The sequence below is a fragment of the Spermophilus citellus genome (assembly GCF_964194105.1).
Source record: "Spermophilus citellus genome assembly, chromosome: 1".
NCBI classification, from domain to species: Eukaryota; Metazoa; Chordata; class Mammalia; order Rodentia; family Sciuridae; genus Spermophilus; species Spermophilus citellus.
The window spans coordinates 144,819,623-144,842,493 of NC_138182.1; the positions used below are offsets into that span (position 1 = coordinate 144,819,623).

Sequence of the window (22,871 nt, forward strand, 5' to 3'; positions counted from 1 at the left end):
GACTAGGTTTCTCTGTGTCAAACATGGCCATATGACCAAGTTCTGGCCAGGGGACTGTGTCATCAAGACTGTGCACGGTGCTTGCTGGATTCAGAGGCTCTCCTACTAGATTTTCTACTCTCTTTGTGTCTCTCTATATTGGTCAGATGCAGGGTATCTGGGAAAGGAATCTGAGGCTTCTTGAGATAAAAGATGCCTGGATCCCTGTGTCACTGTGTGGTCACAAACCAGACAGCAGCATTGAACTCTTATATGAATGAAGAATAAATCTGGATTGTGTTATGTCCCTGGGACTCTGGGGCTGTTTGTGAGTGCACTTAGCCTCCTTGACTAATATGATGCTGATCTCTCATTCTAATCCTCGCTTCCAGCATTTTGTTCTGTTTCTCTCTTACTTGTTTAAGACACAGTGCATTCTGGCCATGCTAGGGGACCTGGGACCTTCCGGTCTGTAATTTTGCTTCACTTGTTTGCCCTGACTGGGAGGCTTTTCCCCACTCCCCTTCCTGGCATGGAATTCACCCATCCTCTATGAAGGTGTGTAGGCTCTTTTGGATTAGCTGTGTTAAGCCCTCCTCCCAGTTCCCATGGTGATCTTTCAGGAATCATCCCACAGACGTTTTGCCTCCTCTTTGCACATGTCTTGTTGTCCCATAGAGAGTGAATTTCTTGGAGGCAGGAATCAAATCTCACTTACGTCTAACTCATTGATGTTGGAAGGTCTTTGTGTAGTGTCCACAGAGAGTCACTGGGGGAGACTACCTAATTCCAGCTTACCTTATAGCCTTTTTGATGCCTCAGTTCCTCTTTTGTAACATGGAGATCGAAAGAGGATTCTGCCTCAAAGCACCTGCTCTTAGGGGGAGATGGAAAATACCATGCTTGTGCCATCGTCCCCACTGCCTTCGCTATCATCATCTACTGGCTCTGGGTCACTCCCTGTCTTGTTTCTGATGATTGTTACCTATGGCTACCAATGTCTCTCTGGCATGCCTCCTATGTTAACCTTTGGAGATTTGAATATCCATGTTGATCACCCTTTTTCCTCATAGGCCCTTATTCCCATGTCCATATGCTGGAGTCTAGACAGGGTCATTGCAAATAATGGCATCCTGAAAAAAATCACCTCGTATCTCTTCTCATTTATCCAGACTCCACTGATTCTTCAACTGCACTGAAATCCACAACCCAGTGACCAAACATTTAATCAATGACATTACTTCTCCTTCATGAATGACATCCCTTTCTTCTTACCCAGCTTACCTTCCATGGAATTTAAACCACACATGTGTAAGTCCCTGTTCCCTCTTGGCAAACTGCAGTCCTGGTGCAATCTGTCTGAGGTGCTCTGTGCTGACATTGGTGTGGCTGAGCATCGCTAAAGAAAGCCACCACCCTGAATGACCTCACGTTGAACTCAGGTCTAGGAGTCTCAGGTGAGCCCTTCATACTGTCCAGTGACCACGGCATCATCTAGTTCTACCTCTGTCCCCCTACCCTCTCTACTTAACTTCTCCAGGGCTTCCCCTCTTTCAAGTTGCCACATATCCTCCCCCATCTTCACTCTCAGGAACCTTGCTTCCCATTTCACTGATCTGCATAAGTCCCACCGCATCTACCCACCTACTGGCATCTGCTCCCATGCTAGGGCTTCTCTCCTTAACATGGGTCTACCAGACACCCATAGAAGGTAGCCCTGCACCTGGGAACCAAACTCCATCTCTATTTTCCCACTCAAAGACATCACTCCAGCCTCACCCCCTCTTCCACAGCCTCAGCTTCCCTTTTTCTTCTTGATTTTTTTCCCCACCAACATGCGTACTGCTGGTCCTGCACATTTCAAAAGAAAACCTCTTGACTTCATGATCCTGCTAATTTCTGCCCTATTTCTTTGTTCTTTACCCCAGCCAAGCTAGAAGAGTTCTCTGTACCTACTGTCTTCACTTCCTCTCTTCCTACTCTATCTTGAACCCATTCCAATAAGAATTTTGAGCCTCTTGCCACTCCATGGAAACTATTCTTTGAAGTCACCAAAGACCTCCAAACTATGAACACCATACTCCTCTTTGTCCTATCTTAACTAGCCTTCCCACTGGCACAGCTGGCCGCTTCCTTACTCATTCTTCTCTTGGCTCCCAGGACATTGCATTGGCCCGATCCTCTGCCCCCTGCATCTTCTCTTGTCTGCCTTCCCCTCATCTCCTTGACTTCTTCTCATGGGACTCTAGGGCTCAGGCTTGGACGTCCTCCATCCACAGTCACCCACTCAGTGATTTTGTCCAACCTCATAGTTTTAAAACATTGTCAAAATTCTGAGGACTTCCAAATGCTCCATCTTCAGCCCAGACGTCTCCCTTGAATCAGCTCTGAATTCCCAACTACCTCTACAACATCCCCACCTGGGTGTCTGATGGCATCTCAAACTCAATACAGCCCCAAATTAATAATAATAATAATAATAATAATAATAATAATAATAATAATAATTATCATCATCATCCTCCTCTTCCTCCTCCACCTTCTTCTTCTTCTTCTTGGATTAAACCCAGGGGTGCTTAACCACTGAGCTCATACCCCCAGCCCTTTGTTCTATTTTATCAGAGACAGGTTCTTGCTGAGTTTCTCAGGGCCTAGCTAGGTTGCTGAGACTGGGTTTGAACTTGTGATCCTCCTGCCTCAACCTCCCAAGTCACTGGGATTACAGACAAGTACTACTGCGCCCAGCTGAAAATTAACTCTTGACCCTCCTTCCCAAACCTACTCTAACCATAGCCTCTCCATCTCAGTTGATGGCAACTCCATCCTTCCAATTCTCATGCCAAAAGGCTTGGGATGCCCCCAGACTCACATAACCATTTCAACCCTTCAGAGAATCTCTTTGGCACCACCCTTTGAGATAAAGCTATCATCTACCCTCCTTTCACCATCATCATCTCTCACCTGGATAATTTCAACAGCCCCATGGTTAATTTGCCTGCATCTACTGTTGCCCTGTAATAATCTTTTCTCAAAAAAGCAGCCAAATGATTCCTTTAAATTATAAAGCCAGATCATAGCACTCCTCAACTTGAAAGACTTTGTTTCATCCAATGTGAAGAAAGTCGTTATATTGGCTTCCAGGCCCCAGAACCACTAACCTCAGCCCCTCCTTCCCATAGCACTCCAGACACCAGACTTACTCTTACATAATGGCCAGTAATGTATCTTCCCCTGGTACCTGCATAGCTAAGGCTCTTGCCTCTCAATACTGGGTCTTTATGGAGAGGTCTTCTCTGACTACTGCATTTAAATTTTTCTCTCCACTGCCCACCCTGTCCTGCACTTCCCTCTGCATTGTTCTCGAAAGGGCGCTCCTCACTGCAATGTAAGTTCTATGAGCATGATGATTTTTGCTTTGAAACCTGTGGAATCTCCATCACCTAGAGCAGCATTCACCAGGAAAAATTTGTGTGAATGGCTGTGTGCTGTTTCCAGGGGGTTGGGGTTGTGGGGGCACTGTGGTCTGAGGCCACACGGTGGAACATGCTGAGTGTATCAGGCTGCCCTCCAGAACCAGAAACTGTATCCTTTGGTGGGAAATGTCTTGCAAAAGGTTTCTCTACCAGAGCCAAAAGGATGATTTTTCATGCCAAATGGTATCACAGAAAAATGATTTTGCACTAATGTGTTGTATCCTGCACGTGGGATCTCAAAGCATTTTGCAAATGTGTATTAATTGAGTTTTACAACATTCCTGACAGTCAGAGGACGAATCAGCCTCCTGATTAAGGAAAGAAAACGACTCTTTTCATGATTAAATCAGGCACAAAGATGGAGCATGTGAGCCCCAGGTTGCCAGGAATAGAGGGGGCTCTTATACCTGTCCTCAAGATAAGGTATGGACTCATGTGTGACATGTGGCCTCTTTAGACATGTAGACGGGTCTCTGGAGCTACCATGTCTGGTTTCACATCCTTGGTGTGTATTCCAGCTGGGTGGTCATAGGCAAGTTACTTAATCTCTCTGTGCCCTGGTTTCCTCACCTCTAAGATGGTATACTTATAGCCTGAAGATGTCTTTGGCTCAGGATATGGAGCCTAAGGAAGTGCTTGCCAAACTGGTCCAGGTCCTTGACGCCTTGCTCTTGTCCCTTGCATACTTCACTGGGCAGGGCAGACTCTAAAGCTGGGTGCTTCCTGGGGCAGTCCTTGTGGGATAGGGTGCTGAGGATGGGCATGGGTAGTGTTGGGGCCAGCAGTTCTCTGCCCCTTATCTGGATAAATCACCTCCCTTGGCCACTCATATCAGCAGGGCCAACAACTGCCAAATCTGGGGTACCCAAGGGCCCTCATGAGATAGATGCTGGGTAACAAAACGGTCTAGAGTGGTTTGAGAGGCAGTGCAGCTTAGTAGGTAGGAGCTAAAGCTATGAAGCTGGACTCCTGGCCTCAAGACTGGTCTGTGGCTCTCTAGGTCCGAGACATGGGCAAGTTAGTCAAGTTCACGGTGCTTCTGGGCCTCATCTGTCAAAAGGGATAATGATAGTTCCTCCCTCATAGATTGCTGAAAGGATTAATGAATCCACTTAGAACAGCTTAGCATCAGCTATTATTGCTATATTATTACCTGAAATTAATTATATGGCTTCCAAAGCAAGCCGTGCAGCATGCTGGGAGCCCCACGATGCTCGGCCTTCAAGCTGTGGTACCTCCGCACTGTGTGTTGGGTGCTGTGTCCTGCCCACATGGATGTCCATCATGGGTGGACTTCCTGGCTGTGAACCCTGAATGGTTTTCTCAGTAGGAGATTTGTAGACTATGTTGCCACTCTCTTCCTAGGGCCCAGACCAGAACTTGCCTAAAGCAGATGCCAGGTACGCATGGCTCTATGAGAGCAATTAGGCACCTGTTGCTTCCATTTGAGGCCTTTCCTTCAACCCACATTTGCTTAGAACCGGAGCCCAAGAGCTTCCTAACTTTGTTACCTTTGTGACTTCAAAGAGCATGGCTGTCACAACGGCAGGTGTCCTCCAGTAAATGAAGCCATGGTGCTGAGCCACTTGGTACCTGTCTCAATTCACTTTGGGGCTTGCTGTCCTCTATAGAGACCCAAGGGACAACTGCTTATAGGCCATGTACCCTGGAAGCCTCTATGGTATCAGGGCACCCTCATCTAAGGATTAGGAATTGGCCTCAAGGGAACCATCCCTGCACACCCAGGGTAAGTGCTGAGGCCTGGGCCCAGCCATGGTGGCGGTGCCATTGAAAGGACCAAACAACTCCCCTATAATGAACCACCACCACTTCCAGCACCCTGGGCAGTGTGGAAGACTTTTATTTGCAGATATCACAGAACAAACAAGGGCCTCAGCTTTCTGAGATATTGTTCTTCAAAGCAGTAGAATGGGGAGCTGTTAGTCAAGTTCAACCTAGCCCGTTTAATGCTGAGCTGCCTAGACTCTGGGGCCTGTGACCAGTGCTGCTTATAGAGTGTCTGGGCCCTGAAGTCTGGCAGCCGGATCATGGCCTTGGCCTGGGTCTATGCCCTTCCAGCAAGATTGATAGCCTCTCTTGACTTGCAAGGGAGGTGGGCACAGGAGCATGGAGCAAAGCCCACAAGGCCAGATATGCCCATTCCCTCACCCTAGGTCCATTTAATCCCAAATTCCTCCCTCCTTTTCAAAGCCACCGCTTCCCAGAACGGATATTCAGCAGCACACCCGGCGGCTTTGAGTTCTCTCTCCTCCCTATGCCCCTTCTCTTTCACACCGGCTGTTTTCAAACTTCCCAGGTGGTGATTGGCAGGTGGGAAGGCAGGGAGGCTGGTCATGAATATTCCAAAGTGGACAATCAGCCTCTGAAGAATGCAGAGTCGACTCCAGGGACCAGGGGCCCTGCTCAGCTCATATCTTTATCGTTAATTTACTTTCAAGAATGCAAGAGAACATTTCAAGCGGAAGCACACTGGCATTCTTCCTCAATCAAGGGAAGCGGCCTTCCCAGAAAGGCTGCGCTGCAGGGCCTTCAAAGCCTCCTATCGCCCACACATTGTTTGGGAAGGTGCAATCCCTCCGCTGAAAGCAAGAGGGATTGTGGTTTGGGGAGGGTGGGACCCAGGACAAATGAACAGAACTTGGAACCCCAGTCAGGCTTCGAGGGCCCTTGTGGAAGGCAGGGCAGGTGGCCGGATGAGCAGATTCAGCCTCACCTTGTACCTGTTCTGCTCCCATGTGCTGGGGGCTATGATGCAGGCCATTACCATGGTCTCCCAGAGAGGGAGAGTCTGCCTGCTCCTGGAGTTGGTGGGGGGCTCTTGGCCAGTGGCAGGAGCTTTCTTTCTTTCCTTTTTGGTACTGGGGATTGAACTCAGGGGCACTCAGCCACTAGCCACATCCCTAGCCCTATTTTGTATTTTATTTAGAAACAAGGTCCCACTGAGTTGCTCAGTGCCTTGCTTTTGCTGAGGCTGGCTTTGAACTCATGATCCTCCTACCTCAGCTTCCCAAGCCACTGGGATTACAGGGTGTGCTACCATACCTGGCTGGACCTTTCTCAATGCTAAGTAATTTGACCTCTAGTCCTCTTAGGCCCAGCTCCTGACCGGTTCCCATTTGTTCTGTCTGAATCACTCTCAGGTTGATTCCACTGACCTTTACATTTCTACTGTGCCCTCAACACTAAAGGATGGCAGCCCCACTTATGGTCCAGTATAGCTGCTGCCTGGCCAGTGCTCAGCCCAGGGCTTCCCAAGGAGTCCTCTAACAGCTGTAAGTTGTTAATCAAGTGTCAGTAAGTCAGCCCCAGGGAGGGGTGCCCTGAACACACTGGAAAGGCAAGGATGTGATCTTTGTTTCTAAGCTGCCACTTCCCTGACTTTGAACCTTACTCCCAAGTACCAGCATGTTCTAAGCAGCAGGCCCGGGATCAACACTAGGGCTGGACAGGGCTAGCAAGAGGAATCTCTGGAAGTACATTTATCTGTGGGGGCTGGGAAGGGATTGGAACAGGACGGGTTATGTGCTTCAGAGGGAAGCATACTCCACGGGGGCCTGGATAACTCAGGGTGTGTGGGGACACCTGTTCTGAACCACAGGCTTGCTCCTTGGGGATGCCGCTTCCCTGTGGAGCAGGGAGATCTGAGGCTTTGTTCAACTGCCCATCAATCTGTGGGACAGGAATTCTGTGCCTGTCATGGTGTCACCTAAAAGGGATCTGGGTAACATGCATCTAAAAGTACCCACTTCAGGATTCCCAAAGTGGACGCTAGTGCAGGGCCCTGCCCTCTGCAGCAACATGAAGTTAGGGTCGGGGGTAGGGCGAAATGACTGGTGGGTCCTGGCTGGAGCAGGGGCTGCAATTCTCCGAGCGCTTAGTTGTGCCCTCTGCTCCAGCCAGTCTAGAATTGGAGACATGGCTTTGAGTTAGTCTCTGCAGCTCCTGACCTCCCTGGGCCTCAGTTTCCTCATCTTCAGAACTTGGAGGTCAGGAGAAGTGCCATCTGCCATGTGCCTTGGGCAGCATCTGGCCTGCAGAGAATGCTCATCAGGCAGCGGCTCTGGAGAACCATTAGCAGCTGGCTGGTGGAGGCTGTCTGAGGAGGCTTGAGAGTGTCTGGGGAGACCGTGAGCCCAGAGAACATGGGGCGTGAGGGAGCCCTGTGCTGCATCCGGCGCCCCCACCACCTGTGGAGACAGGAGAGCATCCTTTGGGCCCCTGTCCATCCCCAGCTGGATGTGATTTGCAGTCTCAACAGGTGCACAACAGTTGGTCTGCCTGAAGCCCCTGTCTGAAAACAAAATGCCTGCACCATCTGGAAAAGAACTCTCCAAGGCTCAGCAGCCGGCTGCCTGGGGCTCACCCGCCGGGCTCCCTGCACCCTCCCCAGGCAGATTTATGGAGGAAATGGGGTGCTAGAAGGACTGCTTCTGAGGTGCTGAGATCTGGTTGCAGCTTGAAATAGAAACCGCTACCAAGTACCCTGTGCTGACCAGAGACACTAGATCCCTCCGTGGTGGTGGCCAGATGGGGGGTGTGTCCTCAGCTCACCATCCTTAGCCTGCAGCAGGGAGAAGCTCTGATTCCCAGTGAAGTCACAGGGGGAGAACCAAACAGTTTTCCTGCTTCAGCCTGAGGTTCAACCAACTAGTTATGAGAGTTTGCTTGTCCCAGTCACAACAGGATCCCACAGTCTAGAGACATCACCAGACTTCACACACAAAGGCAAAAGCTTGAGACCCTTGAATCCCACCATGGCCTGTGGGAACTCTGGGCTCGGAGCACAGAGGCAGAACCTCTGCTCCTCCATCACTGGGAAACGCCTCCCTCGGACTTATTCTCTTGCTGCTCTTGCTGTGGTCTCCCTTTTCTGCTTCTGAAGACCATAAAGAGCCAGAAAGACCAATGCCCACAAACCACCATGACCCTCTGAACTGCAGGCTCTTCACACACAGAAATCAGATGAGATTTGGGCCCAGACCCATTATTGCAAAATGCATTTTAATCCCACTTTACTTCTTAGATTGAGCCTCCTCACAGTGTCCAGCAAGCCTGCAGGAGGCATTTGGTAAGGACTTGTCAGATGCCCTTTTATACAAGGAGCTAGGGATGGCTTGACACTGACCAGTGGAAGGCCAGCTTTTGGGGAAAAGAAATCCCACCAAAGACAGCAGTGAGTGAGTGGGAGCACGGTAAAAAGCCATCACCTCTCTGCTAACCCAGCCCTCAGCTCACTGAACACCTGTGGAACTATGGTGGGCCACCAACATGGCTAGTGCTGTGCCTGGGGAACCAGGTGACCTCTCAATTGTTCTTCCTTCTCTCTGGGAACTGTTACAACCACTCTGAACCTTTTTTCTGTACAAAGGAAAAAAAAAGCCCATCATTGTCTTCGTCTTTTCCATAAGCACCTACTGCGTACCAGGCTGAGTACCTTCCAGGTGGAAAGCTCCAGGCTTCTCTACCTCTCCGGCTGGCTTTGTCCTCCAGCTAGAACAAATGCCTGGGACAGTCGCATCCTGGCCCACTCCCAGAAGGGCCCCTTCCTTCCTCTTTGCCCTTCTTGCCTGCTGCTTTGTCCTTTGTGTTACAATCTTTGGTGACACTCTTGTCCCAAGGCTTCTATCTGTATTCCGGCCACCTACCATCCTCACTGCCTCAGAGGGAGGGTCAGGGGAAAGGCCGGACTCTGGGCCAGGGGAGGTGCCCTCAGCCTCTGGGGCTGATGAGTTGCTCCTTAAGGGCCATAGTTAGGGAAGGGCCAGTGAGCCAGTAGGGACTGCAGATGCCTGGGAAATCTAAGGTGGTCACCAGCCCATGGTCTGGGATTTCTGGTTCCTCCTCCTCCACTGCTTGAGTGTCTTTTGCTGGAAATTACTGTTTGGACACCTGATGCCTCTCTGGGCCTAACCAGGGCTTGTCTGTCCCCAAGGTATGGATTTTCAGACAGTTCCTCACCAGGGCCCCCCCTGCTCTTGGGGCTTGAGTACCTCCAGCCTTGAGTGTGGCCACAGGCTGTTTACTCACTGGCTATGTCTCTCGGGAGTGAATTTCCCCTCACCTCTCTACCACTCTCTAGCTCAGGACCCATCTTATGCCCTGTGCAACCCATGAGCTGGGCCCATACAATGCTGGAGGTAGGGGTTTGCTGGGTGCTGTCCCAGAGCCTAGAAAAAGGTGACTGGAGAGGAAGGACAGGCCAACAGGTAAAGGACAGGTGCCTGTGCTCCAAGCATCCTTCCTGGGTCAATACATTCTTAGGAAGTGTTTACCTCTTAGAAATACATCTAGGTGGGCCTTCCCCAGGCCTCAGAACACCTGGGCATCACCAGGTGCCCCACAGTACACACCTCTCACCCCACACTGAGGTGAGGGTGCTGCTGGCAAGCCAAGGAGGCAGTAGGCTGGGGCTGCACCCTGTGTTTTGCTAAGCTTGGTTCCTGTGCTTTTTTTTTTTTTTTTTTGGTACTGGAGATCGAGCCCAGGCATGCTTAACCACTGAGCCACATCTCTAGCCCTTTTTGTATTTTCTTTAGAGACAGCGTCTCACTGAGTTGCTTAGGGCCTCACTAAGTTGCTAAGGCTGGCTTTGAAATCATGATCCTCCTGTTAGGTGCAGGGCAGGCTAAATTAAGTTGTCTGCAGGGCTGATAGCCCTGGCCACTCAAACCCCACTCTGTCTGGTCCTTTATCACCTGTATAATCACTGTATGCCAACAAGTCAGCTTGCAGACCCAAAGACCCCACTAAATCTGGGCTATAAAAACTCCCTCCTGTAAGGCCCCTCTCTCTTGCTCTTGTGCTTTCTCGTTTCTCTCTCTCTCTCTCTCTCTCTCTCTCTCTCTCTCTCTCTCTCTCTCTTCTCCTCTTTCTCACTGCTACAATAAAGATCTCTTGGTCGCTCCAAGTGTTGTGGTCACTTTCCTTTCATCTCCTATCTCAGCCTCCAGAGCCTGTGGGATTACAGGTGTATGCCACCATGCCCAGCTGGTGCCTGTGCTCTTGCTTGGATCTTGTGGAGGCAGCATTGGTCACATCGAGAATCTCTCTGAGATCTGGGGTGTGGATGGCTCAGCCATTCCCATCCTGAGCCTTCCCAACACCATGATCCAAGGGAGCAAACTTGAGAATTGGAAATGTGACCTTCAGGGCTTAATTGCATGTTGAAATCTTCACAAAAGCTTTGCAAAAACACTGAGATTTATGAGGACAATACTGTGCTGTCCTGGTAAAAAGCTGACATTTCAATCATTCATGTTTTATATCTTTGTAATGAAATTCTTTGTTTTCTCTGCAGCCACTTTAAAGTGTTTACTAACATTCAGCAAGCTCTCTGTTCCGTGCAAAATTTTGAGTTTCTCCATGGTACATAAAGTCAGGCTGGGCTGTGTGACACTGCTCTGCCATCCATGAACCGTGACAGACAAGGTATCCAACTACCCCACCTGGGCCTATCTAAGAGGAGGGTTAAAAAAAAAAAAAACCACCAAGGCATCATATTTTAATGAGTTTTCTTTGCAATTTGTATGTAATAGATTTTCAATAAAAATCTGTAATTAGTTCATTTTCTACTATTCAATTGCTCTGTTCTGAGGCCATGGGCAGCTTCCAGCTGGGATCTTTAAAAATTGGAAATGCTTGAAGACTCAGCTCTAGACAATGCTAGAGAGTGTTGAGTCTCAACGCACCTGTTCGGAGGAAGCCATTGGAGATAGGAAAGAGGCAGCCTGGGTCTGAGGTGGGGGAGGAGGAAGATGAAGAGGAGGAAAAACTGGTACAGGGAAAGAGCCAGCAAGCCTCAGTTCTGCTCAGAATTGACCCTTCCGTGGTGTAGAGGGCAGAGATTGTCCTACCCAGAGCTCCAATGCATGGATGGAAGTCTCATTCCTGTCACCCCTACTCTTCATGTGGCACTCATTGATACCTGCCAAAGGACCACGGATGGCTTTTCCAGGGGGCAGTTGGAGGCACATGTTTGCCCTTGGCTTTGTTTCTATTTTCATATGGCAAGGCAGAGATTAGGAGGACAGAGACCAGGAACTCAGACCATAGAGAATAGCCCTGCTCACTCTTTTTGTCCCGATAGTCATCACTGGAAAGCTTCAAAGGCCACATCCAGCTCTCCGCTGATACTCGGTCCCCTCTCCAGTGATTTGCTTGGGCTGGCACCAGCAGTGATGGGGCCTGCTGGCAGGCCTGTCTGACAAGGTGAAGTGGCTGCTTGGGATGAGTCCTCCCCCAGCTCTAAGCCAAGTGGGCTTCTCCCAGCACCAGCTTTTGTGGCCTGGGCCCCACCCATCACCACTGCACCCTGGGGACTACATCCTCACCCCAAATCCTTTGCCCCACAGGAGCACACGCTGCCCACCTGTGTGGGATGCCTTTCTCCTTGCTCTTTGCCTGGTTTTCTCCAATATGGTGCTCAGGTCTCAGCTCAACGTCCCTCCAGGACCTCTCTGTGAACAGTTGGTCCTCCCTGTACCCAGCACACTCTGGCTCAGCTTCTGTGTATTTGTCCATCTTTCTGTTCCCCAACTGCCTCTCTGCCAAGTCCACAAGCTCCCTGCCGTCAGGGCCTGATGGGGTCTTGCTCACAGCTGGGTTTCTACCCACTGCTTGCTAGAGTGGGCTCTAGGAGTGTTTTTTGACCTGACACTGCCTTATCATTCTTGGTTTTCCTCCTCTTAAGCCTTCCCATCTCAATTCCTCAACCTTTGCGCATGGTCCTCTCTGCTCCGATTAAATGTTCTGGCTGGTGGCCACTCAGTGACTTGGTGCATACCAGCTCTACAGCAGACTCCCCCAGCCCCCCAGCAGTGGTCTTCTTTGTACAGTTCTGCATCCAAGTGAGCTGGGAGCTTGGGCCTCTGTGCTCTGGAAGCCTGCTTTCCAGGGCCCTGCTTGGGGCCTGGGGCTGCCAGGATCTACAGTTTGTAGCTGGGCCCCCTGTGCAGAGCCTTCAAGACTACAGGCTGTGCATTTCCTATGTTTTTGTGACAGGGCTTGACATAGGAGGCTGGTGCTGCGGAGGGTACTCTGATGTGTTTTGGGTTCCTAGCCACTGAGCTCTGAGGAACTACAAACCTGCACTCCATGAATCAGGTGTGTGGATTTGCATAGCCGCAGAGCTGAGCTCCTGCTGGGAGGAGGGGGGGACAGGGGAGAAGGGGGGGGAAGGGGGGGCTAAGCTCAGAGCCCGGGAGCCAGGGTCTGCTGCCTCCTTGGGACGTGGCCTGTGGGTGGCAGGAACCACAGGCTGAGGCGCAGAGCTGAGTGGGAGCTCTTATCTCTGCGCACAGTTGTTGGGGGAGGTAATTAAACAGTGGGCAGGCGGCCTAATGGCCTAAGAGCACACTTATACTGAGGAGGGCTGAATGGTCAATGAGTGGCCCTGGGAGCGGGATGGGGCTTTCTGGGATGAATCACTTTTGTCTTCATTAAGGCATCTTTAGCTCATGCGGGAGGCAGGGACACCCAGTCAGCAGATTGGGGATGTCTGGGCTGCCAGGCGCAGCCACGTGGGTGCTCTCTCTGGCCTGCTCCAGGGTGGCTAATGCTCCCTCACTAGGGGCCCCACACAGGCCCCTCACAAAGCCCTATCATTGCTCCTTCTTCCCCGAGGCTCTCTGGAGACACACAAAGGCCCTCTGGGATCCTGAGTCACAGTCACGTCACATTCAGACTTGTGCTTGCCAAGTGTATTTCTCCATAGACTTCATTTTCTCACAGAGCAGCATTTACCAAGGACTTCCCGGTGCACGGCAGCATGATGAGCAGAATAGTCTCTGCCTTCACGTCACAGGGCAGGACAGTGATGGCTAGGAGAAAGGGCATGTCCTCAGGGCCACTCTCACAGCCTCTATCACTGACCTAAGGTGTACTTTATCACTTACCATATGCGAGGTATGGTGCTAATCTTTGTGTAGACTATTTCATGGAGTCCTGAATAATCCTATTGGTGGTTATTATGCCCTTTATTTACAGAGGGGGAACTTGCAGCCAGCTTAACCTCTGGTAAAGGGTTATCTCAAGCCACACAGCTAGTAAATGGCAGAACCAGGATCCAAATCCAGGGGTGACTTGGACTTTGGGTCCACACTCTTAACCACTTGCCCCTAGGCTTATTACTATGTAGAGATGAAGGCAGGGCTGCGGATACCCAGAGGAAGGGGTGTGGGGCTTGGTGGAGGGAACAAAATCAAGGAAGACGTCCTGAAGGCGGAGACTGTTAAGCTGGGCCTTAATGTTTCAGGAAGTCACTCTGGGGACAGTGAAATTCTCCTCATCTGAGAACATAGAGGAGTTGCACCGTGATTCAAATGACTGAGAAACTTCTGGAATCAGATATTGGGTACAATCCTGATTCTGCTACCTTTGAGTTGTATGACCTTGGGTTGGCTACTTAACTTTTCTGAGTTCTAATTTCTTTATCTGTAAAAGTGGACATAATGCACAGTGCTGACACATGTTAAATACTTGGTACCTCTTTATATAACTGGAGTATTAAGGGTCCCTTACTAACTAGAGCAATACTGATGAGAGTACACTAACCCTGACCCAGTTATTGAGCCTTGGCCTCAGGGGCCCTTGGCAAACTCATTCGGCAGGTTCCACGAAGCCCCCTCTATGCTTGAGGTCAGGAAGCCATCCCACCTCTGTCCTTGGGAGGGTGGCTGATGAGACCCTAAACCTGCCTTCTTCCAACTTTCAATTCCTCCTTTGGCCACTGCTCTGGAACTATTTTGTGCTCTTGAGAGAGTGAGGGGACAAGCACAGTGAATCCAGTTTGGGGCCACTTCACTTGCAGGTCCCGTGTGAGGTGACCAGCTTCTTTCTCTGGGGTGAGGGAGTCTTTGGCACTGTTGCTTTTGCTGTCAGCCAACCTGAAGCCAGTCCACAGGCACTGCTGGCTCTCCAACTTCAAATCTCCAAGGAAATCCAGAGAGAAGTCTTGACAAACCTCATGCGATCCATAATCTTTCTATGCACTATTCATGACTCAGGAACCAAATGGGGTTGGATAAAACAGTTATCCTTGTCATTGAACTTCCTGTCTGAACTCACTTTCCAAAGTAAAGAGCTAAATAGGTTTGGTTAGTGAGGATGCTTGCTGCCATTTTATCTGGCCATTTTGTTCTTCCCAGGGCAGTGTGAGGACCGGTTGATGTAGAATGTGTGGAAGTCTGGACCTGAGCCAGGCATTATCCATCCAGAGGATAAGGACATGGACAGGGAAGCCACACCACTTTGCAGCAACAAAGGCAGAAAACCAACTCTGACTTCACCAGCTGACCATTCCATCAGATTCAGAGTTGCCTTGTCTACAGAAATAGGGCACTGATTAGATGAAAACACCATTTTCCTTCCTGCTTGCCGGCAGCTTACAAGCAGAATTGAGGGAGGGGATCCAACACCCACCCAGCCAGCCAGAGCCCTGTGGTCCTGACGATCCAGAACATTACCATGGGAAGCCCTTTATCTTGCACGGCTAGCTGCTCAAACCCTTCCCTTGCATCCAGCACATTCACTGGGGTTGCCCTCGAAGGATTAATTAAAAGGACAAGTATCTTTCAAAAAAAGAAGAAGAAACTTATAATGAATTTAAAGAGAGAAAAATCCTCATTTAAGCAACATGTTTTTTTTCCCCATGAACCCAACCTGAGCACTCAGGAAAGTGCAAAACATGCATAATTGAGATGCTTTTTAGATGAGTGACTTTTAAATTAATTGACTGTGATGAACAGACAGGGCTAGAGATCTCATTCGCCAACCACCCTGGAGCCTGGGTTCCTGCCACAGCAGGGCTGGGTGCCTCTGCTCCTTGCTGGAGAGGTGGGAAGGGAGGACAGGGGTCCGTCTTGAGATCACAGCCTACCAGAAGTTCTTAGACCTGCCTTTGATTTAGGAAGCCAAAAGCATGCTAGGTGATAGAGGGGGGTGAGGGGCCACCCTCCTATTTCATTCTGGTCCCTATAAAGGTGATTGGAAGCTTTAGCTCCATCTGATAGAAAGAGATGGAACTGATTCCCATGGCTCTATCACCTGCCCTACCCCCTCCCTTGGGGGAGGGTTACCTTCCTGCTTGCTGGCAGCTTACAAGCAGAAGCGAGGGAGGGGATCCAACCCCCACCCAGCCAGGGCCCTGTGGTCCTGACGATCCAGAACATTACCATTCTTCAGAGCCAGGAAGGAGGTATAGCCTTACCAAGAGCCAGCTCAGCTGAGCATGGGCAGCCACTAGCCACGGGATTTCTGATTTCACCCTCAACTAGCTGCAGACTGTGACAGACACTGGCCCAGCAAGGGCCAGGCCAGCCACAGGGGAAGGCTTGATGTAGGAGCCCCCTACACCCGATCTCAAAAACTCTTAAATACAAGCCACTTCTGTAGGAAAAAGACCCCAAACCATCAACCTTTAATAGAACAATCAAGCCTGCTTCAAAAGGTTATAGGGGATGGGCATGGTGGCACATGCCTGTAATTCTAGTGGCTTAGGAGGCTGAGGCAGGAGGATCACAAGTTCAAAGCCAGCCTCTGGGATGTGGCTCAGTAGTTAAGTGCTCCTGGGTTCAATGTTTGGTACCAAAAACCAAAGGGAATGGGGCGCTATAGGACGGGAGTCACCTTGAAGAATCCATTTTGGGTGCTTTGCACCCAAGGATGCTATAAAAATAGAGACTAGAAAATCAAATTCCAAACTTCTAGCTGCTGCCAGACTATCTATAAGCTCTAGTTCTTAAAATTGAATCCAAAATGTTGCTGACATGTCTGAGATATGGTTTTTTTTTTTATTTTAGTGAGATTCCTGTAATGCCCATCGATTGCTGGATAATAAGTTGTACCTGTATGTCTCATTTACCTATGTAAAATTCACCGAACCATAAATCTACTATGGGAATTTAGTTTAGCATTCCTGTGACATTGAAAAACCATTGATCCTCGCGTACTCTAAGTGGCTGCATGTCAAGCCCATGTGCTCCAAGTTCCTGCGGGTCAAGCCTTTATAGCTGGGGTAACTCATTTTGTGGCTTCCTTAATGGCCGTGAGTTTTCATTTTATTGCATATCTATTATTTGGGTTGGGCTGTGATGAATGGTTTGGCTGCCTGGTTCAAAACAAGTCCAAGGAGACAGCGGTATCTAATTTGCTTTAAAATGATGATTATAAAGCTTTTCAAATAATCATCCAGGAATGAAGGGAGCAGATGCCACATTGCCCTGCCTGAGACATATGGCTGGAGGTGAGGAGATGATGTACCCCCCCCATTTTTAGGGTGACTTGTGATTATAATGACCTTCATTAGGGAAGCCCGGGGAGGCCTTCTTTCATCCTAGGCAGTAGGGATGCTTCTGTTTCCTCCAGAGAAAAACCAAGAGCTTGCTGGGTGTTTCTAGATCCATCCCTGGGATGGGGCCTATGAAATAGAGGCTGTTGTAGTACCAAGTACAAGGACAGTGCTCAAGCAGAGCCATTCTCTGCTTCATGATGCCATTTGGGGACATATGAATAGAGATAACTGGTGTATCTTCCAAATTCCTCAACTTCTGCCTGGGATTCTGGCCCTTCCTTCCTTCCTTCCTTCCTTCCTTCCTTCCTTCCTTCCTTCCTTCCTTCCTTCCTCCCTCCCTCCCTCCCTCCCTCCCTCCTTCCCTCCCTTCCTTCCTTCCTTCCTTCCTAACCTGGGGTGCTTAACCACTTAGCCACATCTCCAGCCACCAACCCCTCCCACCTTTTTTTAAAATTTTGAGATAGGGTATTGCTAAGTTACTTAGGGCCTCACTAAATTGCTGAGGTTGGCTTGGAACTTGTGATCCTCCTGCCTTAGTTTCTCGAGCTGCTGAGATTGCAGGTATATGCCACTGTCCCCAGCTGGTGCTCCGACTTCTATTACACAGTGACTTTTTCCTTTACCGCTCTTTTGGCAGAGGGGTCTGAGCCCAGAAATGCATTTCTGTGCCCAGAAAACATGCTACTTCTGTTCTGACTTGGACAACCACTCTTGATGTCATCTGCCCTAATTGCACTACCTATTGTCTGTGTTTTTTTTGGGTAGAATCATCAAGGATCTCAGTCAGGGGAAGTGGATGGAGAAAGTAATGCAGGAAGCCATTGCTGAGGACAGGAGGGAGGGCCCATTTAGTGATAGGCAGGTGGCTGCTTAGCAACTGGCTCTCAGAGAAAACAAAAGCATCCCTCCCCCAGTTTTGGGGTAGCATCTGTGGGGTATAAATTTCTGCGGAGAGTCCCACCATGGCTGATTTGAAGCTATTGACTATTCAACAGTTTGCTTGAAAAATTCCTGATAATTTTAACAATCAACTCTTATGCAACCAGGTCTAAGGAAACATTCTAAAATTTAGAGACTTCTTTTTGAGAATAAGCTCCTTGGTCCACAGAACAGATACCTTCCACAGCAGGAGAAAGTCTCCCAGTTATTCCCATCTTAATAGGAACTAATCGAAGCAGAATAAGCTTTACTAGAGGGCGGAGAGGAGGAAGATGGAGACCAAGCCTAGTCACATTGTATCAAGCAAAGCCCTGCAATTCAGGGTCAAACTTTAGGCCCTTGGTACTAAGGATGCTGTGAACTGCAAAAGTCCCCCCCCCCACATCAATCACATGGGCATTTCCCTTCAGGAAGAATCATACTCGTTTCTCTCCCTTATGTCATCCAAGTACCTCTTCCATCTGCCACAAGAGCCCTTCTTACCATTGAATCGCACAAACTCCTTCTCAGGCCTTGAGAATATTTGCAATAACGACAGCTCAAAGAAATATCAATGTGAAGCAGGAATACCTTTCTGAAAATGAAACTCCAGGTAAGTGCTGAGGGAGGATTCCAGATTCTGTGGCTCAGGGTACTCAGTGCCCTGGTGGGGGACTCACACCCATGACCCTGAGGCTAGAGCCTGCAGGTCGGCGCTATGAGCCTGCAGGTCACACCCAAGGACACATAATGAAAGGTGCTCACAAGACCTGCTCTAAATAGAGCCTGAGTGCCCTCAAATACAAAGGGGTTTCATCTCTTCATCTCTCTGGGGCTAAGAATGTCCCTTTATTCCCAGTTTGGGCCCAGCACCGCCCTTCCCTTCCTTGCTGTCTGGGGATAACTCTTGCAGCTCACAGCTCTGGGATATCCCAGCTCTGCCTGTAGTTAACATGATGTAATCTCTTGGAAGATCACCTCAGGGCAAAGTCACAGGTCCTTGAGATAGCCCATCCACACACAGTGTTAAGCACCAGGGTTCCTGTACGTGGGCTACCCAGATACTTCCTCCACAGTCACCATGTTTCTCCAGGGATCCTGTGCCTTTCTTCAACTTGGACCTTTACTGTCCATTTTCCTTGGGTGGTGACTGTTTCCTGGCCCTGCTTGGCCAGGCCTCCAGCTCTCCCGCAGGGTTTTCCTCCAGGCATTGATCCCCAGTAGGACCAGGCTTCAGCCCAAGGATAGACCTGAAATCTGTTCCCTCCATGTGCAGTCACAGAATCCCCCTCACAGCTCTGCTTCAGTCACACTCAGTGAGAAAAACCGTTACCCAAAAGGAACAGGGTGAGCCCACTCTGTTCCTACCCATTCACCTTTAATCCTTTTCTTATAGCTCAGGCTTGTTGCAAAACAAACTCAACACTTCCACCTCTCAAAGAAGCCCACTGAGGAGACAATGGGATAGACTCCAAGCCCACCACCACGGTGAGGCAGGAGCATTTGCAGACATGAGCCCCTGTGCCCGTGGGACCCCATACGGGGGCCTGACTTACGGAAGGCTGTGTAGAACTCGTGTAGGCTCAGGGAGCTGTCGCTGTTGTAGTCGTCAAATCGGAGGAGGTCTCTTGGCGTGCACCCCAGAAAGTCCCCTTCTAGGTCCTGCTCCTTCAACATGTGCTGTGGGGTGACGAGGGTAAAAGGTCAGAGCCATATTGAGTTCAGGGTCAAGGACATGGCTGGAAAGTGGCTCAGGCCCAGTGGGGGCTTTGGGAAGCTCAATGGGCCTTTGAAACACCCGAAGCTCTTTGGTTTTGTCTTGTCTGATCCTCTCATTTTATAGATGAGAAAAGAGAAAGAGAGAGAAAGAGAGAGAGAGAGAGAGAGAGAGAGAGAGAGAGAGAGAGAGAGAGGGAGGGAGAGAGAGAGAGAGAGAGAGAGACTTTCCCAAGGTCACAAAGTGTTTGGGACAGAGTCTGTACTAGAGCTCATGTCTGTCCTCTCCCTGTCTAGGCAGACAGACTCCAAGCAGTGCAAGATGGGAAGGTCTTTTTGGCCATTTGGCTTACCTCCTTGTGCTATTGTTGGGGCAAAGAGAAGAGAAGGGGTTTGGGAACCCACCAAAGAGTAGCTGACCTTGGTGTGGGGAACAAGGTCCCCTGGCTCCCCTAGCACAAAGCTGATGGTTGTATTTCATTGCTGCACCCCCAGTCCTATCACTTCCAGAGGAGCACCTCCTAGCTGTGGCACCCCAAGAAAGGGGCAGCTACATTCTACTGACCAGGCCCGAGCTGCATTCTACTGGTAAGCCCTCATGGACTCCTTTTCTGATCATGGTCTGGGCTGCAGGAGGCAGACCCCTCCACCCTAAGCATGGCCAGCCACATGCCAAAAGAGAGCTTTGGGTAGAGGTTTCAGGCCTCCCCACTCAGCTGGAGTTGGAGCACAGGAGAATAATCAGAAGGCAATCTCAGAACAGAGGAAATGATTTTATTTTATTTTGAAGGGGAGAGGAAGGCAAAGATGTTTTCTCTTTGCTTAACATTCTCAGTTTGCCCTGTTATATTAAAGGCAATTTAATGTGATAATGTTAAAAAAAATGACCCCTTACCCAGCAAGGGAGAGAATTCGATAAAAGGGAGATCAACCATAACGGCTGAGATCAATCTTTCGAAGATGAAAATTTCCCTTTGTCTATTTCTGCATTGGAAATTGATTAACTTTTCATAGGACCGACAAGTTTTTTCCCCCTGCGCCTTTGATTCGGTGTCAAGGGAAAGCCCATGTTAGCTGGGCTTTGCTTGGCAGATTTATGGAATGGACTTTAAATATATTAAATTTTAAAGAGGAAATCATAGTTAAATTACCATGCTTATTAATGGCTTCAGATGCCTCATGCCACATCTCTGCTAGATTAGAGCAACATTCCCAAGGAGGTTCTGTCTACCAGGGAGCTACCTGGGAGCTGCATGGAGCTGGATGCCAAGTGCCTCTGTCCAAGGCAAGCCGATATCACCTGCCCTTGTCACTCCCTGCACAGCCTGTACTGTAGGGAACCACCAGGTGGTTCTTCCTGCAGGTAGCTGTAACTAACAGGACCTGGGCTTTTCTAGAGCAGCTCAGGTCACCTATGGGACACTGGCATTGCCGCTTAGGGTCTTAGCCAGAGCAGGGGCCAAGTGCTGACTGAGGTGAAGATTTGCTGGTTCTCTGGAGGCCATGGGCAGCAGGCCTCTTGGGATGCATAGGGTTGCATGTGCGGTGGGTGAGGTATGGGTGAGCAGAGCAGAGTCATCTGAGATTCCCAAGGTGCAACCAGGAAGCAGGCTCAGGCCTGGCTGGAACAGAAGGCCTGAGAGCAAGGAGCCTGTGACTCCAGGCTTGAGTCATTGATTCTCACTTGGGTTTTGCAAGTGCTTGCTTTTCCTGCTGACCTTGAGAGGACCCTATGGAGCCTCCTGGTGGGAGACACCTGGTGCTGTGGGGAGGGCAGGTGAATGCGTAGCAACATTCCTGGGTTGCATCTGAGTTCCATCATGTTCAGGCAGTGATTGAAACTAGGGCAAGCTGCTTAATTTGTTAGCATCTCAGTTTCCTCATCTGAAAATATCTGTGAAGTGGGATGACAGGCATCTCTACCTTATAGCAGAGCATGGCTGAAAGATCAAGGAGGAAATGACAAAGACGACGATGATGGCCACTGTTGTCTGTTGTGAACACCCGTGTGCCAGGCACTAAGCTAAGCACATCTTAGCTCCTTTAATCCTATGATGACCCTTTGAGGCTCACAGATGAGAAATGGAGGCCCAAAGCAGTGAGGCCATCCCCAGAGACCCACCAGCTCCTATATATTTGAAGCAGCCCTAGACCTCAACTTGGCTCTGAAGTTTGTACTTTCAGCCACTGTCCTACATTGCAAGGGACTTGCCCATGCTTACTAGCCATAGGCAAAGGGCCTGGCTCAGTGCCAAGCCAAAGTACTCCCCTCCTCTGTCCTTCACAGTGACCCCTTCACTGCCTTGATGAGGTCACTGTACCATGGTTAAGATTTCTCTGGCATAAATATGGTGACACATCCTTGTCATCTCTGCTCTGGTGGCCACTATAGTTCTCTGAGGAAGAGCTGCCCCCATCCACTCAAGGCACCAGGATGCTGACCTCACTTTCTTGCTTATCTTCGCACCTGGCTGTGGGCCTCCTGGGCCCCCGGCTCTTAGAAGCAAACCAGCAGAGCAGAAGCAGGAATGCACCTAGATGCCCTTCAATAGATGAAAGGATTAAAAAATGTGGCATTTATACACAATGGAGTATTACTCTGCACTAAAAAATGACAAAATCATGGAATTTGCAGGGAAATGGATGGCACTAGAGCAGATTATGCTAAGTGAAGCTAGCCAATCCCTAAAAAACAAATGACAAATGTCATCTTTGATATAAGGAGAGCAACTAAGAACAGAGTAGGGAGGAAGAGCATGAGAAGAAGATCACCATTAAACAGGGTCGAGAGGGGGGAGAGAAAGAGAGAGAGAAGGGAAATTGCATGGTAAAGGAAGGAGACCCTCATTGTTATACAAAATTACATATGAGAGGAAGTGAGGGGAAAGGGGAAAAAACAAGAGAGAGAAATGAATTAGAGTAGATGGGGTAGAGAGAGAAGATGGGAGGGAAGGAGAGGGGAGGGGGGATAGTAGAGGATAGGAAGGGCAGCAGAATACAACAGACACTAGTATGGCAGTATGTAAAAAAGTGGATGTGTAACCGATGTGAATCTGCAATATGTATACGGGGTAAAAATGGGAGTTCATAATCTGCTTGAATCAAATGTATGAAATATGATATGTCAAGAGCTTTGTAATGTTTTGAACAACTAATAATAAAAAAAAGAATTAAAAAAAAGGAATGCAGACTCCTGGGCCCAGGACAGCCTTTCTGCATGAGGACCCCCACCCTGGCCCCAGGGAACGAGGTCAGTCTTTCTTTGCTTTTTGTGCTGCAGATGCTGACTACCCTCACAGCAGCTTGTCGCTGGACCAAGGGATGACTTTGGGGAGGGACACAAGCCACAGGGTTCAATGCAAGTGCTTTTCCAGACAAGTGTTTTTGGGGTGGACTCAGGGCTTCCTGCTAGTAAGAAAGCTGGGGTTTGGGCTGCTGATATTTGGCCACCAAAGAATCGTGTTGTCACCGGGCAG

At 49.5% G+C, this 22,871-nt stretch overlaps 1 protein-coding gene across 1 annotated transcript in view; it reads right to left on the minus strand.

Moving 5' to 3' along the window:
- The window catches only part of FSTL4 (follistatin like 4), a 408,859-nt gene that overhangs the window by 101,281 nt on the left and 284,707 nt on the right, over nucleotides 1–22,871 (minus strand). The window contains exon 5 of the mRNA XM_081299417.1: nucleotides 19,236–19,359. Coding sequence (XP_081155543.1) covers nucleotides 19,236–19,359 — 124 coding nt within the window. The remainder of the gene's footprint in view (nucleotides 1–19,235; nucleotides 19,360–22,871) is intronic.